At 47.8% G+C, this 15,922-nt stretch overlaps 4 protein-coding genes across 4 annotated transcripts; 2 read left to right on the top strand and 2 right to left on the bottom strand.

Moving 5' to 3' along the window:
- Window positions 1–626: 626 nt before the first annotated feature.
- Window positions 627–2,899, bottom strand: LHYA1_G005432 (uncharacterized protein; the record flags this gene model as incomplete). The annotated part of the gene is made up of 2 exons (XM_031150377.1): window positions 627–2,062; window positions 2,113–2,899. The coding sequence occupies 2 exons, from the start codon at window positions 2,897–2,899 to the stop codon at window positions 627–629; spliced, it is 2,223 nt and encodes a 740-aa protein (XP_031005122.1).
- A 3,835-nt stretch (window positions 2,900–6,734) lies between these two features.
- On the bottom strand, window positions 6,735–8,406 carry LHYA1_G005433 (uncharacterized protein; the record flags this gene model as incomplete). The annotated part of the gene is made up of 4 exons (XM_031150378.1): window positions 6,735–6,878; window positions 6,964–7,693; window positions 7,972–8,249; window positions 8,296–8,406. Coding segments are annotated over 4 exons (1,263 nt in total), but the record flags the coding sequence as incomplete, so codon positions are not given.
- A 2,185-nt stretch (window positions 8,407–10,591) lies between these two features.
- Window positions 10,592–13,722, top strand: ASG1 (Activator of stress genes; the record flags this gene model as incomplete). The annotated part of the gene is made up of 5 exons (XM_031150379.1): window positions 10,592–10,877; window positions 10,931–11,669; window positions 11,784–12,401; window positions 12,487–12,871; window positions 12,922–13,722. The coding sequence occupies 5 exons, from the start codon at window positions 10,592–10,594 to the stop codon at window positions 13,720–13,722; spliced, it is 2,829 nt and encodes a 942-aa protein (XP_031005128.1).
- Window positions 13,723–14,152: 430 nt separating this feature from the next.
- csnA (COP9 signalosome complex subunit) lies at window positions 14,153–15,772 on the top strand (the record flags this gene model as incomplete). The annotated part of the gene is made up of 5 exons (XM_031150380.1): window positions 14,153–14,222; window positions 14,274–14,318; window positions 14,371–14,651; window positions 14,716–15,477; window positions 15,527–15,772. The coding sequence occupies 5 exons, from the start codon at window positions 14,153–14,155 to the stop codon at window positions 15,770–15,772; spliced, it is 1,404 nt and encodes a 467-aa protein (XP_031005129.1).
- Between the last annotated feature and the right edge of the window lie 150 nt (window positions 15,773–15,922).

Consider the following 15,922-nt stretch of genomic DNA (forward strand, 5'->3'; position numbering starts at 1 on the left):
TGTGGTGTGCCAATACAATGATGTCTTAGCCTACTCTGTACTCTTTTGGTATTCGAGAGAAATATAATTTTGTATAGCAATCAATAAATTCTTTATACATTCGTGATCCATGTGACATTCATTTCCCGTAATCCATTTATATGCTGCCTGCGACCCAAGTCCACTGTCAATCGCGCTAGGGGTAACTATTGTACGACAAAGCATATATGTTTCCAATTGAGGCTTATTAGTTGCACACTGTTTTTATTATGAAATCAAATCAGACTCTCTGACATGTTTCTATTTTGGATACAGTGTTATTTCAAGGGAATTTTGCTACTTTACGAAAATTGTACAGTACCTACTTTACCCCAATATCTGCGAGTGCTTTACTAAAAACAACATGTCTCAAATCCTAGTCATTTACCTAAATTGAGGGGTAGTTTGTTTGTTTCTCCTTAGACTCCTATATGTTCCTTACCTTATTACATATCCAAATGCGCAATGTTGCGTTAGTTATGTCCTCCCATATGTATCATCCGTTATCCGTCATTTATCATCACAGCTATATCAACCCACCAAAATCTCCATCTCATATACAAATTACAGATACTGTAAAACCTCCCACCCCACTCTACCTATCCATCCTATCCATCAACAATCAACGTCCAATCCCCACCTGAAATCCCCTCCGCCTCTCCATCCACGCCATTCTTCGCCCTCGCCACCTTAACACCGCGCTTCCTCCACCCACCAACCAGCGTCCCCGTCACGCCCGGCAAGCTAATACTCCCCGTCGTGCCCGGCGGCGTATGGAACCTCAACAGCGTAAACTTGCCCAGTGCATCCTTCTTGATCTCGATATAAAACGAGCCCAGACTCGTGACAAATCCCGCTTCCACCTCGGTCAAATCCCCCAACTGCGGCGCAATCTTCCACGTCTTCCCGCTCTCGCTCACAAGCTGCAAACCCGCGACATAGAAACTAAGCGCGTATGTGGGGCCCGTGGACCAGCCGTGCGAGTGGCTGATAATAGCATCGCTCGAGTACAGCGGGTAGTGCAGCTCGCCTGTTTCCGCGTAGCCTTCGATGAAAGTCGAGTTCGTCATGCGCGGGTCGTCGAGCATGAAGTCGCCCCATTGGAGGCGCATGAGATCGAGGGCGTTTTGCGGCGCCGAGGACAGGAAGTGGGCTTCGAGTTCTAGGGAGCCGATGAAGGGGGATACGGTTGCTGGGGAGCCGGTTTCGGGGGCTGGGGCGCCGTAGGGGCCCCAGCGGGCTTTGAGGGCAGTGGATATGGCGGTGTTTTGGGTGGAGGAGTTTGTGATGCCTGCTTTAATGGCCCAGACGTTGCCGTCTTGGGGACGGATGTCGGAGTTCTCGTTGTCCTTGTAGAGGTTGGCGGTGGCGTCCCAGAGTAGGCTGTTCGCTGCAATCTTGACTTTTGAGGCAATGAGTCCCCAGTTGGATGCTGATGCGGTGTCACCGACAAGGTTGGCGAGATTGATACCTTGATTAAGGACGTAATAGAGAATCGCGTTGGCCTCGATATTGTGGCCGTTCATTCCACCTCGGAGCCAGTCCTTGTCTGATGTGACGAACATCAATCCAGAGCTATCAATTGAGCCCAGCGACCAAGCTACCCCTCGAGTATAGTGATCCCACGCGTCTTTGACGTATTGCAAATCACCAGTATAGTGAAAGTAGTACGCAATTGCAACGAGAGTGTGTAAATGATAGGTGAAGCTGACATCGTTAAAGGTGTTGAATGGAAATCCGGCATATGGGAACATCCCATCCGAATGTTGAAGATCGAGTAGGGCATTTATTCCATTTTCAATTGAAACCATATCATTTGTGCTTACGAATACAGCTGGAATCGACACAGTCATATCACCAGGCCAGATTTCTCGATCTCGTTTGGCTCCATCAGTAAGTACTGTACTTCCGTTCGCAATAGTGATATTGCTATACCAAAAAATTGTGTCTGTGTCTCGCTTGGCCGCCGTCTTCCCTGGCCAAGAACGCAGCGTCGAAGCTCCATAGTTCGGGTTGATGGTACACAACTGGTTCGTGTATGCTCCTAAACAGCTTAGCATCTGATAAAGCAGAACAATGACCTAAATTACTCACCAGCATACCAGATTCGATTCAATTTCTCATCATTCGAATGGAAATAACCTTTGTAATCCCTCAAATTTTGGCTGGGGGCAGCGGTAAAGTTGGTTAATACGCTCGTGACTTCAACGTCTGCGTTGCTGGTAAGCGTTAAAAAGCGAAACCCGCCTCTGTTATGCCAATCTTCAACCGTGTATGTTCCTGGGCCTTGACCAACAGGCAAAACGAGGGGCTGGTCAAACTGAGGACCTGCTGTAGCGTCACATGACTGGTTGCTGATATAAAGACTTGACTCTGTGTAGGTCAAGCTTATAGTAGCATTAGGCGAGGAAGAACCCCCAACTGTCACGCTCACAATGCCTGCGATATTCATACCATAATCAAATGTAATGGAAGAGGGACCGGGAAATTGGGCACTGCCCTGTGAACTGCCGAGTAGGGAGTTGGCATTTACGATTTGGCCATTGTTTTGATATATACCAATAGGATACAATGTTCTCGAATCTGGCGCATGAATATAAGAGCTGTAGTCCTGTGCCAAAGCCGTAACCAGAAATGTATGTAGAACGAAGGTCAAAAACATGGTTGCATAGGTCTCGATGGTTTTGTAATATTCAGCAAAGATTGGAGGCTTGTGATGGTGAATGTATTCGGGAAATTCTAAATAAGATGAAGTTGCTTTATTGAAATGGGTGTTGGTGATACGTGATGGGTTCAAAGGGTATTGACCGTATTGTGCTTGTAAAGAACGACCATGTTTGAGAGCAGCCTCCAAGGGCGCTCTCCGCGATATGTACTCCATGACGGTTTGTATTCCCACGACCCCTGAAAGAAAGAAAGAAAGGAGGATAAGGACAAACAAGAGGTAAATGAGCGTGCAGGAGAGGAGAGTCCTGTGATGAAATTCGGTGCAAACAAGGGCGATTTGAAGCGGGGAGGAGAGGTTGCGTAACTAGCGGTTCCGCAACGGCAAGGCAAGGCAAGGCTAAGCTTAACATAATCCCTGCAAAGATCCAGCTAGCTAGCCGAATCGAGATATACAAAACCATAACTCTGTATTTAACAAGCTAGAAATTTGCAACTATACCTCGATCATGCTGCCTTAGCTAGCTATGTGACATGGCTTAAGGCGCTTTGGACGTGTGTATGACCAGATAATTTGGTACTGGGGTATGTGACAGGGTTTGGCTGTATATGGAAGGTGGAGGGGAAGACCGAGTGAGGGTCAAGAGATGGAGATGCGATGCGATGCGATGCATATATAGATGCGGTCACGAGCGCTTACGGATCTTCGACTTCATCACTATGTAGACGGAACGGAATGAATATCATCATGACCTCGACAATCAGCTGAACGAAGAGCCAATACTTTCTGCTATGTCCGACTCATCCAGTCGTTCAGCATCGACTGGGCCATTCAATTAGTCTTTCAAGTTCTTCCTATGTCCAAGATATCGAGATTACAAGAAGTGCGAAAGAGTAGATAGATGCCATCAACAGACGAAACTGCTGGCGGGGTTCTTGTGATCATCTTGACTCGACTCTCGGGGTTAAACCCTACCGAGGAACCAACTGTCACGTTGAATACGGCATCAAAAACGATTCAAGTATATCTGCTTCTGCTGCTGCAGGTTGATGAGGGGTTGTTCCGCTTTGGGTTGTTGCCTCGCAGGTTTTGTTGCAAATCGCACAACTCCAGAACCAACCAGCGAAGCCAAGGAGGTTGCATGGGGTGGGGTGCTTAGTCACGAGGAAGCAGGCTTAGACCGTGAATCTCACAACCAATGATGGCCTTACCTCACGCTTGACGTCTAGACTTCCACTCACTCGCCCAACTCATAGATTGTATCGCAGTCGGTTTCCTTGCACTGCACTGCAGCTCGGAATAGATCATATACCATGGCGGAGATACAAATGCCCAGAGAGGATTTGAACCCCGAGACCGACTGGATCGTCTTGGACAACGCCGACATCTACAACTCGTAAGTTCTGTTGTGGCTGTCTGTGTCTGCGCATGACACTGCTAATGACGTTTGTAGTTTGGGAGACGGAGAAGGAAATGAAAAATACCCTGGTAAGTATCTCTGCCATTCCTTCTGCAAATACCTTCTCCGGGGATCTTGAGCTGAGCGAGGATGCTATCATCTTGAAACTCCTTGCGAAGTATAACAGGGGGGCTGTCTCAGCACTTATTGATATCCATGTTGCTGCGAGCCTGGTATTTGATGCATTTGTGTGGTTGGATTCGACCGACTTGTCATTTCTGAAAGTACCTCGAATATTCTGCCCGCCAAGTACCGAATCCGCCGGCCAATTTCTGCTCTGCTTCTCGGATTCTTTTGCATATGATATGCCATATCTCAACTAGCAACTTTGTAATATTCCGGTGGGAATTCGGGGTTCTCTGCCCTAGGATTCTTTTGCTAAGATCGAGTGATGTACACCCAAAAAATTCTCAAATACATTTGCCTTGGGTCGAATTCTGATCTATTCCTCTTTTTACGGTCTTTGGGATATTTGTGTTCCGGCTTCAGAGATGATGAAATGATGCTGATGGTCGCATAGCCAAACTACATGCCCGAGCAGTTGCCGAACGTCTCGGCGTCAGACAAGGTCTGATTTTCCTTCCTGGCGTCGCCTCGAAGACATACGAGGACTCGGACCAGGAAATAGCATTTCGCCAACGCCGTTACTTCTATTATTTAAGCGGCATCAATCATCCTGATTGCTTAGTCTCGTATGATATTGGACGAGATGCAGTCTGTGCCTGGATTCCACCTCCGAATACAGGACGAACCGTAATCTACAATGGATTTACCCCTTCTCGGACCCAGATCAGAGCTATTACGGATGTCACATACGTTTCCGAGACCTGCCATCTTAGGCAATACCTCAAGTCCTACGTTAAGAACTCGAGCACCCACGCCAAATTTTATCTTCTTCACAAAAGCCAGGGGCCCAAACTTCGCCAGCATTTAGTGAACGATGATGGAAGCGATATCATCGTCCCTAACTCCCAGTTCGACTTCACGAAACTACAACCAGCAATGGACGCTGCACGAGTGGTCAAATCCGAGCACGAGCTGCAGCTCATCCGAAAAGCTTGCGAGATCACCCAGAGAGCACACGTCAATGTTCTCTCGTACCTCAAGGACCTCGAGAATGAGACAGAGATCGAAGCTATCTTTGCGGGTACTTGTATTGCTGAGCAGGCCAAGCACCAAGCATACGGCATCATAGCTGGCTCGGGAGAGAATGCAAGCACGCTGCATTACGGTGCGAACAACGAGCCGTTGGAAGGACGGCAGCTGGTCTGTTTGGATGCTGGGGTTGAGTGGAAGGAGTATGCTTCGGATGTCACGAGGACGTTTCCTATTTCCGGAACGTGGACGCCGGAGGCTAAGGGGATCTACGATATCGTGGCGAAGATGCAGGATGAATGCATTGCAATGGTGAAACCTGGTGTAAGTCTAAACACACAATTACTCCTCAAATCATCAATGCTAACTACAATCATAGGCCGATTACCGCCAGATCCACATGCACGCTCACAAAGTTGCCATCAAAGGCCTCCTCGAACTAGGTCTTCTTCAAAACGGAACATGGCAGGAACTCTACTCATCCGGAGTATCCGTCGCTTTCTTCCCCCATGGTCTCGGCCGTAAGTTCATTCATTCACATACCCCAAGATAAATTTGCCCTCTACGAACAAGCTCGCTAAAACGCACGCACGCATAGATTACATGGGCCTCGAAGTCCACGACGTCGGCGCCCGCGGCGCTCTCCTCTACGGCTTCCCGCGAACCACGCGCGTGAACTGGGAAACGGCATATTTCAGCATGGGAATTGCGAACCCGTCCCTCCTCGAGCCTGGAATGGTCATTACCGTTGAGCCCGGAATGTGCGTCCCCCTCCTCTCCTCTCCCCTTCCCCTTCCACACCCATAATCACCTCCATACCCATGCCCATTTCCACTTCCACCTCTCCCCACCCAATCTAATCCTCGTTTACCTTACCTCCCCACCATAGTTACTTCTCCCGCTACGCCCTCGAACAAGTATACCTCAAAAACCCCCGCTTCGCCAAATACATCAACGCCTCCCTCCTGCCCACCTACTACCCCGTCGGCGGCGTCCGTATCGAAGACGATATCCTGGTTACGGGGACTGGGTACGAGAATCTGACGTCCGGGGTGCCGAAGGGTGAGGAGGCGTTGAAGATTATCAGGGGCGAGAAGGAGAAGGAGGAGAAGAAGGGTTGGTTTTGGTAGGATTGGAGTAGAGGGAAGATTGGAAGATTGGATTACAGTGGGGGGATGTTTAATAATAGTTCGTTGGTAATAGTAGTATGGTTTCTGAAAAATGGTTGATGAGTTGTGAAGACTGTTTTAGAGGGGCTCTGAATATTATCTGTCGGACTATGCCCGAATAATGCATGAGGGGTTTGTGTTGTGAAGAGTCGGCAACACGCGATTTGAATTTCCTACGGCAAGAGTAGAGTTTGGCTTGCTACCTATACGAAACTACCAATCGGCAGAAAACAAATGAACATGGAAAAAGAAATCATATTTTATGCTCACAACTAACATTCATTCGATTCATTAAAGACAGTTCAATCCACAAAGCCTCCTGGGAACCTCAAATCTTGATAGCAAACGACTTCAAGTATTCATAGTCCGGAATATTCGCATCCACAGTCTCCCTAATTATCTTCGCACCTTCCACCCCGTACTTCTCACGCCACTCTTGATCTTCGGTTTCCACAGTCTTGGTTTTCTTTGTCTTGGCGAAACACAGATCAGTCAAAGTCCGATCATCGCAGCAAAATAATAAAAATTTAACAAGAAAAGAAAAATATACAACTTACATGAGCGGCGCTCCTCGGTTTGAGGGAAGTACTATTGATCGCATCCTCGTGGAAGCCTTTCCACTTCTCAAATGCGTCTCTAGCGCGCTGATGGGCCTCCTCGGTGTCCCAAATCAGCATTTTCGGAGTATAGTCGATTCCAACTTCCGCGCAGTAAGCTTTGATGATAGCTTCGGGGTCGTCGAGAAGGTCATCGGCGTCGACAACGGTGATGCTGACTTCACCGTTCTTCAATTCGCCGTGCTGTCCGGCAATAGCGGGACCAATTTGGTTTTCCTTGCGGAGGAAGTCGAAGACGCGGCGGAGTTCATCGTAGCCGGCCTCGGCTGGCATGAAATTGTAGAAACCGGTGACTTGGTCTAGCGGGGGAATGGTGCATCGCCAGTACGATGGGATGCTGTGACGAGGGTGTCGGATCAAAAATGTGAAGTGGAATTGCTTCAGGATCTCTGCTGGAACGACGGTTGGATTGCCTGGCTCGGCTTCCGTGGAGTAGGGGTATGGAGCCTTGTGATAGCCGTTCGTATTCCCATTGGTGTGTCCATTCGTGACGCCATTCGTGACACCATTGCTAAGAAAACCGGTCTCGCCATTTGTTCCAACTCCTTTCTTCACAGTCTTCCCCCCCAGGGATGGAGCAATAGTAGCTGGTTTTCCCTCAGGAGGTACCAAGTAGTGGGTAATGTCCTTGATAAAAAGGCGTTTTCCCTGCTTGATCATGAGTTTCCAGCTAACGTTAAACAGTGTTTCCAAAGGTAATCAAGCCTGAGTAGGATGGAGGGAGTGACATCTACTAGCACATCAAAAATAAGAGACCGTTATTTTAGATGGACAAGCAATAAAACCGTGACAGACAGCTCTTGACACTGTCTGAATTGAAGCCAAACAGGGTAGCAATCCGATCATCCACGACGTCTACGAGCCGTAATATAGAGGAAGTTCTAAACGTGAAGAACGCACCGTATCGTGTTTTGCAGAAACTTCTTCAAAACGCCCAGAGGCACTTACCCAGGGACATACGGAATTAGGAATATTCGCAGGATTTGGCAAGGCTCGGGGCATGTAGGGGCCGCGCAAAGAGAGGAAGTAGAGCTGAGTCGAACCTCTTTTCCCTCTTGCTCAATCCTCTCGAATATGGTCTTAAAGGTACTGCTCTCAAAGCCACTCTCCTCACGGGCTTTGTCATCGTCTTCGTATCTGGGGCTCAGTCTCTCGGGGCCAAAGTAGAAGGCATCTCCGAAGGGTTCGTGAACGCAGGTTAGGATGTCGCGACGGGTCATGAAAACCTGGAGATAATGTTAGCTTGTAATTTTATTTGATCAAGTGACTTACCCGCTCAAAGGCAGTGCTGCACGCTCTCGGGTGCGTAGCCACAAAAATAGGTTTGTTAGACATGATCTGTTGGTCCTTCAGGAAAGAGTGGTGGGTGTAGTAAGGATGGATCTGGGGTCCGTTGAAGCAATCTGTATTCCAAGTAGAGCTTATGACGTTCTACCCAAAAGATGACAACCGTATCTCAGGTTGGCGGGAGAAGAGAAATGTAGACAATCAATGTCCTGGTAGTTGTGGACAGACGGAAAGACCAAATGGTAGATGTGGATGTGTAGCTGTGGAAGGGGGAGGAGGATACTTATGCCGTGGATGATCAACGTCTGTGGACTAGAAGCCCCCACAGAATTTTTATAGAAAAGGAAGGGGCCAATAAGCTGGGAGAGAGAGTGCGGACGGGGAGTGGAGGGCAGGTGGAACAGGAGGGGGCAGCTGCCGCGCTTGGCCCAGCCAGCCAACAAAAGGCTGGCTATGAGTAATGGCTTGATAGAATGGGCCAAATGGGTACGAAGTAGATGTTGATTCAATACGGAGGTACAGGAGCAATACGTATGTGGTCGTGTCCCTATCCCTATCCCTATCCCTGTCCCGTCCTGCCCTTCCTTGCCCTGTGTTCTTTTCTTTTTTTTCTTTTCTTTTTTTTTGCGCTCAACATGCTTCTTCTACCTTACTCTCCGTAAAAGGCTGGCTACAAAATACGTCAACGACCAGGTCCCATTCGTCCCACAGCCATGGCGTGCAGAAGTGCCCCACTTAAACAACGCCAGTACTTACCTAAGCTAGGTACCCATGCACATGCCGGTTGTGTGGAGGTCGAGGAGGTCGAGGAGGTCGAGTCGGTCTGGATGATTGGAAAGCTGGGTCGAGTCGCGGCATGTGCATGTACGAAACTGTGAAGCGTGGGAGGGGCATGCAGTTGGGACGAAAAGGCATATCATTATCAAAGGCTTTGAAGCTTTCGACACTTTTGGACATTGTTTTTGACGCGGCCGATGTCACTGCTACAGGTCAAGCCCCTCATTATCTCCCAATCGATAAGAGCTGCATGCATGCCGTGATCTTGCGCGAGCGAGGGGGTCGTCACGGTCCTCTCCCAGGGCAGGGCACTGAGTTACTGTACTAGTAGTACGTACAGTACAGTAGCACTGCAAGTCATTCCAGAACCCCGCGGACCTATCTGGGCATAGTCGTAACTCTCAGGTAACTACCGTACAAGTACTTGCATCTTTCTAGAAGCTCAGCCAACTATCCATCCACGCACGTATTTTCCACGTCTTTGCCATGTACTTGTACTTGTACTTGTATATCGGAATAAATCAGATCAATGGTATCCCATTACGTTGGACTGTGAATCGACGCATATGGTGACACTGTTACTCTGCCGTGCCGTGCTACACTCACTACCTGCACCTATTCTATTCCCCCAGAGTTGAAGTACAGTAGGTACCACGCAATTGCTTATCTGATGAGCTCAGCCTCAAGTATATCACTGGTGTCACAAAGTTCTCCTTCCTCACGTGATCTCGGTGGTCGGCCTTTAATGGCCCTGCTCCGGTGTCGCTTCATCTCGAGTTTTTGCACAATTCTGCATTACTAAGACCGAGGCGTTGGATAAGTGCATAAATACTGCGTAAGTGCAATCTGGATAAGAAGACTTTGTCTGTAATGATTCCCCACTATTCGATGCGCCAGTTGACTGTTTCCGTCGTACTTCACAGTTTAACACGAGGTCTACTCTACCTCTACCTATCGTCGACCATTCCAGCTTCCTTTTCTTCTTTCTTTTCCTCCTCGGCGCACTCACCGTGACCTTCTATCTGTTTCTATTCATCGACCAGTCCATTTATCAGGTTACTAACAGCCAGCCAGTACTGTACTTCTTTTCTTCTCGACCCTTTCTCCTACCCTACCTGACTGACTTATCCCACTTCCAAGAGCCAAATCCTAAAGTCTTTTACCCGTGATCTTATATCTCAAATTCAAGTCATCTTCAGTAGTCTAAGCTTGGCCAGAACCAAGCATTGGCGCCGTATCTGCCTGCTTCTACACGTAGCGTTGCGTTGCGTTCTCTTTCCAAAATTTCACCCTTTGAGAAACGCAGACGTCACTCTATATTCGCACTACTGGAGGGATCTACAACTCTCGTCATATAGCATTCACCCAGTCCTCAGATCTAACGGCCGACAAATCTCAAGACCCCCGTTAGATAGTCCTAAAACGATTTTCCCTTCTATTCTTCCCAAGAACCTCACGAGCAGGACCCCTTTGACATGCGCGGCGCTGTCAGAACTTTCGCAACATGACTGGCTCGCCGTTTGAGCAAGGGGCCATATCTGCCGCGATGACTGTCTCAAACTCCCCCGAGTCTCCAGAATCTTTCGAAGTCGACGAGGAGTCCAATTCAATGCAATCAGCGCATTGGCAGACGCAGGACCAGACATCTCCCAATTCGACCTCACAAACGCGCACGACTGCGCCTTTGCAGAAACGAAGGCGAGTTACAAGAGCATGCGACGAATGCAGGAGGAAGAAGATAAAGTGCGACGGAAAGCAACCGTGTACACATTGTACTGTGTACAGCTATGGTATGTAGATTTGTCCATGTGGGGCGAAAAAAAAGTTACTGACATGTTCGCAGACTGCACATACGATCAGCCTTCGAATAGGAGAAGAAATCCTGCGCCACAATACATTGAAGCTCTAGAAACACGGTTGCAGCGAGCAGAAACCCTTCTACGAACACTCCTTCCTAACCTTGATCTAAATGATCCGAATATTGAGGCTACAATTCAACAACGCCAAGCGGGGAATGCCAAGGGATCCTTATCAGGGGGAGCATCAAGCGATGCGGCTGCAGAGCAGGATGCCCAATTACGATCCATGATAGCATCTACAGGTCAGCTTGACCTAGATGATAGCGGCCATTGGGATTTCCATGGAGGCTCATCCGGAACAGTCTTCGTCAAACGCATGCGCGAACAACTTGGAAGCTTGTTAAGTGTCGAGAAACCTGGTAGTGCCTCATTTCTCCCGAAACTACCGCGACCTTATCCTGCTGTTCTACTGGATTCACCACGTTCCGCGACAGAATCTCCTCTCGATGGAGGCCTTCCCAATACAGTTGATCTTCCAAGTAAAGATGTCGCAAGGACATTGTGCGAGCATTCTTTGGATACAGCGTGCTCTCTACTTCGATTTGTTCACCAACCGACTTTCTATATTATGTTTGAAAGAATCTACGAGGTTCCTGTCGAGAATTTTGGCAACGAGGAGAACCAATTCCTAGCCCTACTCTACGTTGTACTTGCTCTGGGTTGTATGTTTGACCGGCAAGGTGATGATTATGAGCAATCATATAAAGCTGGAATCGATCATGGGTAGATTTAACCCTTCATTAATCCCACACCAGACCACCATTCATTGTCTTCATATCAATTTGACTTGTCACTCCATTATCTTCTACGTTCAACGAGACTAATTTTCACATATAGCCTAAAATATTTCAGGGCGGCACGTCAAATGATGGATATAACAGATTGTCGTGATATCATGCCGTTGCAGGCTCTACTCTTCATGATTCTTTTCCTTCAAGCGACTGCCAATTTAAGCACGTGCTATTCGTATATTGGAATTGCTTTGCGATCTGCCTTGCGGATGGGGTTGCATCGAAATCTTGCTGGGAGCTTCAATCCAATCGAACGTGAAACTAGGCGGCGCCTGTTCTGGATAATTAGGAAGATGGATACTTACGTTTCTGCATTGTTGGGTTTCCCAATGATGCTAAGTAACGACGATATTGACCAAGAATTACCACTCGAGGTTGATGATGAGTATATTACTAAAGACACAATCCTTCCCATGCCACAGGGCAAGATATCACTTTATACAGCCTCCAACGCACATACACGTCTAATGGCAATCCTTTCGAAGGTCGTCAAATACATATATCCAACCAAAGGTCTAGAACAGTCAGTTCAAGGTTGCGCAACAGCTTCATATGTTATCAGCCATGCGAAGATCAGAGAGATTGAACGAGACTTGGCAGATTGGCTTGATAAACTACCCATGGCTCTGCGACCTGGGGGAACTGGATCACCAGACCTTCTTCGGTAAGTTTACTCGCGGGAAATCAATTCATGATATGGCACTCCATATTATGCAGTGAACGAAGGACCAGCTGACATTTATCAATAGTGTGCAACAACTTCTACGTCTAGCTTATGCTCACGTACAAATGATGCTATATCGGCCATTCCTTCATTACGTCTCTCGAAAAGCAAATGCTGGGGGCAAACTTGATGAGCGCTCCTATGCTTGTGCTGCCGCATGTGTCAGTGTCGCAAGGAACATCGTTCATATCACGTCTGAGATGAAAAAGCGGGGTCTCTTATTAGGGGCATATTGGTTCACGATGTATACAACTTTCTTCGCAATTTTGTCTTTGGTATTTTTTGTACTCGAGAACCCAGACAAGGCTGGGTCCCAAGAGATTCTCGTGGATGCGAATGACGGAAAAGCTGCTCTCGAAGGTCTTGCGAAGAAAAGTCAAGCTGCAGACCGTTGTTCTGTGGCTCTCAGGGTAAGTCGCTAAATATGTTTTCCTGCACGCCAAGCTAATAGAAACAAAAGTCACTGTTTGAGCAATTGCCTAAGAGGCTAAGGGAAGGACGAATGCCAAATATTCTTCCCAAGAAGAAGCGCTCCGCTCCATCACCAAACCTTGGACCACGTGGCACGAACACTCCTAACTCTCAGGATCGGCCTAAGTTGGACTCGAGCACTCCTGTTGTATCAGTACCAAGGTCGACGACCTTCCCGGTGTCCACACCCAATCAGAATAGCAACCTTCAGAGATCCTCGCTTGATGGCAATCGGTTCCAGCTTAACACATTATCAACCCCAAATTTGAGGCAAAGCTACCATGAGATGATGTCGCCCAAGGACTTTTCCAATACTGGAACGCCAAATTCTAGTAGCGCTAGCCCTAGCATGTCACAGCCTTACTCTACTCCTCATCAATTCGGCGCTGTTGATTCATTCAATGACCTCAATTCAATGATGTTTCCATCAGCAGATCCATTTGCGTACCCACCGAACCACCCGATGATGGAATTGGAGAATTTTAAACAAGAAAACACTGGGATGGCCAACGATTCTCAGACCCCGTCCTTTCTCTCAGATACTGGGGCACCTGGAGTATATGATGATCTTGAGGGTCAACTTTTTGGTCCAATACCACCTTATCTAACACAAGGACAACAGAACTACGATTTTCAGGGACAATCAAGTTCAGGAGGAATGATGTCCCATCTGAACCCTCCAGATATGAATTACCACCCTGGCTTGACTCCGAATGGAGATATGAATTTCTTACTGTCGGGCGATAGTAGTGAATGGGACAATATACTTGCAGATGGACGGCTTCGATGAAATCCTTAAGTGGGTATGCAAGAGTGGTGTTTGTTTATATTGTTTAAAGATGTATGTTAGGAGTCACTTGGGATAGACTTGGGGGCGAATCTGGTATTAGGTGGGAAAGGCCGTGCACGCTTTGCGTTGGCGCTGGGTTGGCTGAATGTTTTAATGATTATTGAGAAACGAGTTCATGATTTATACGCAACAATAATTCGCCTTGCACATAGAATGTACCTCTTGTTCCTCTTGGCTTTTGACTCGCTCTTCTCAGGGCTGCTATATATGAGGTTTGAAAAAAGGGTGGTTATGCACGGTCCATATACACGTGACTTTGATAATTGGACAGCTGCCTGGACCGCGTTATATTTACCCCACAATCGTGTCTTCCTTTAGATCGCCCTCTACATAAACTCCTCACAACTCTTCAACTGGATTTCGAACCAAGATGACTGGGACTCAGAACCTTCCTTCCTCTCCCACGCAAAGTCGCAGTAAGAAGACGCTGTTGGTTACTGGTAAATGACGACCTGCATTATAAGCTTTTACAGCTATCTAACATTGCCCAGACCCCCCGAAATTTGACCTGGAATCATACATACAAAACTACCAAGGTACTCCACTAAATCTTTAATAATATCTAGCACGTAGCTGATATACTTTCAGGACGAACCAGATTTGAACGGCTCCTCCAGATTGGCCTTTGCTCAACTTTCCTCGGAGTCGACGCTCTCAGGCTTGCGGTCAAGGAGGCAAAGCAGGGCAAGGACACCAAGCGATACATACAAGCACAAGGTCATCTGCAAACGATAGGCCCGAATGAACCTGAATCTCGGAGGGACCAAGCATGGATCGAAGCTACGGACAAGAAGAACCAGGCAGAGACAACCCGCCTCCAAACCGAGCTGAATGGATACAAACATAATCTTATTAAGGAGAGCATTCGTGTATGTTATTCGTACCACCTTACGGAATTACTTGGAGATTTTGGTTTGGCTAATTGCAACACAGATGGGCAATGAGGATCTTGGCAAGCAATACCAGGCGATGGGCGATCTCCCAAAGGCATCCGAAGCTTTTAGTCGTATGCGACAAGACATCAGCATTTCGAAGCATATTGTAGACGTCAGCCGACACCTTATTGAAGTAGCTACCGAGCAGAGAAACTGGATGACAGTCACTTCCAATGTGCAGAAGATCAGAGGTATCCTTTCGTCTTCAGACGAGGACAAGTCCATCCTCCCATATCTCCAGGCTGCAGAGGCGTTGGCTTGTTTCGAAAATGGAGATTACCGTAATGCTGCTCTTGTATTCCTTGGCACTGATACAGGACTGGGTTCGACCGCTGCGACGATTATCAGCCCCAACGATGTCGCCATTTATGGTGGCCTTTGTGCTCTTGCAAGTATGGACCGGAATGAGCTGCAAAAGAAGGTGCTTGAGAACTCGAGCTTCCGAACATACCTGGAACTGGAGCCGCAAATTCGACGTGCCATCGCGTTCTTCGTGAACAGCAGATATACTGCTTGCCTAAATGTCCTGGAAACATACCGGGCGGATTACCTCCTGGACATCTACCTGCAGAAGCACTTTGAAGAACTCTATCATTTAATTCGCAGCAAGAGCATTGTTCAGTACTTCATTCCTTTTTCATGTGTCACTGTCGATAGCTTGAATCAGGCTTTTGCTCCACCGGGAAAGACTGTAGACAAGGAGCTAGCAATGATGATCCAAAATAACGAGCTCAATGCAAGAATCAATACCATTGAAAGGGTAAGTTGTAATGACAACCTTCCTTGTAGCCAAGCTAATAAAGATCCAGCTCCTCGAGGCAGTCCCTTCCAACCCCCGAACCGAACTCCAACGAGGTGCTCTTCAGATAACCGATGACTATGCCCGCGAGGCGCGCCGCCGAATCATGCACATGAATGTGTCGATGGCAGATCTGGAAGTCAAGGGAAAGCGTGGCACCGGACACAACAACATGGGCCTTTCAGACGACCTATTCGGTGAACCGGTGGGTCGGGAGCTGCGGTCGAGAGGCGCTGGCTCGACCATGTTATCGTGAGGAAGTACTATTATGACGAGAAAATGATTTGGCCAGATTGGGGAGCGAATATGGCGTATGGATGCTGAATTGGGGCATTTGTTTTGGCGTTATGGAGTGCAAATGGTGCATAGAGGCAACTACATAGGTTGTTGGAGACTGGCGTTGCGA

The sequence above is a fragment of the Lachnellula hyalina genome, assembly GCF_007821495.1.
Source record: "Lachnellula hyalina strain CBS 185.66 chromosome Unknown contig00072, whole genome shotgun sequence".
Taxonomy (NCBI): domain Eukaryota; kingdom Fungi; phylum Ascomycota; class Leotiomycetes; order Helotiales; family Lachnaceae; genus Lachnellula; species Lachnellula hyalina.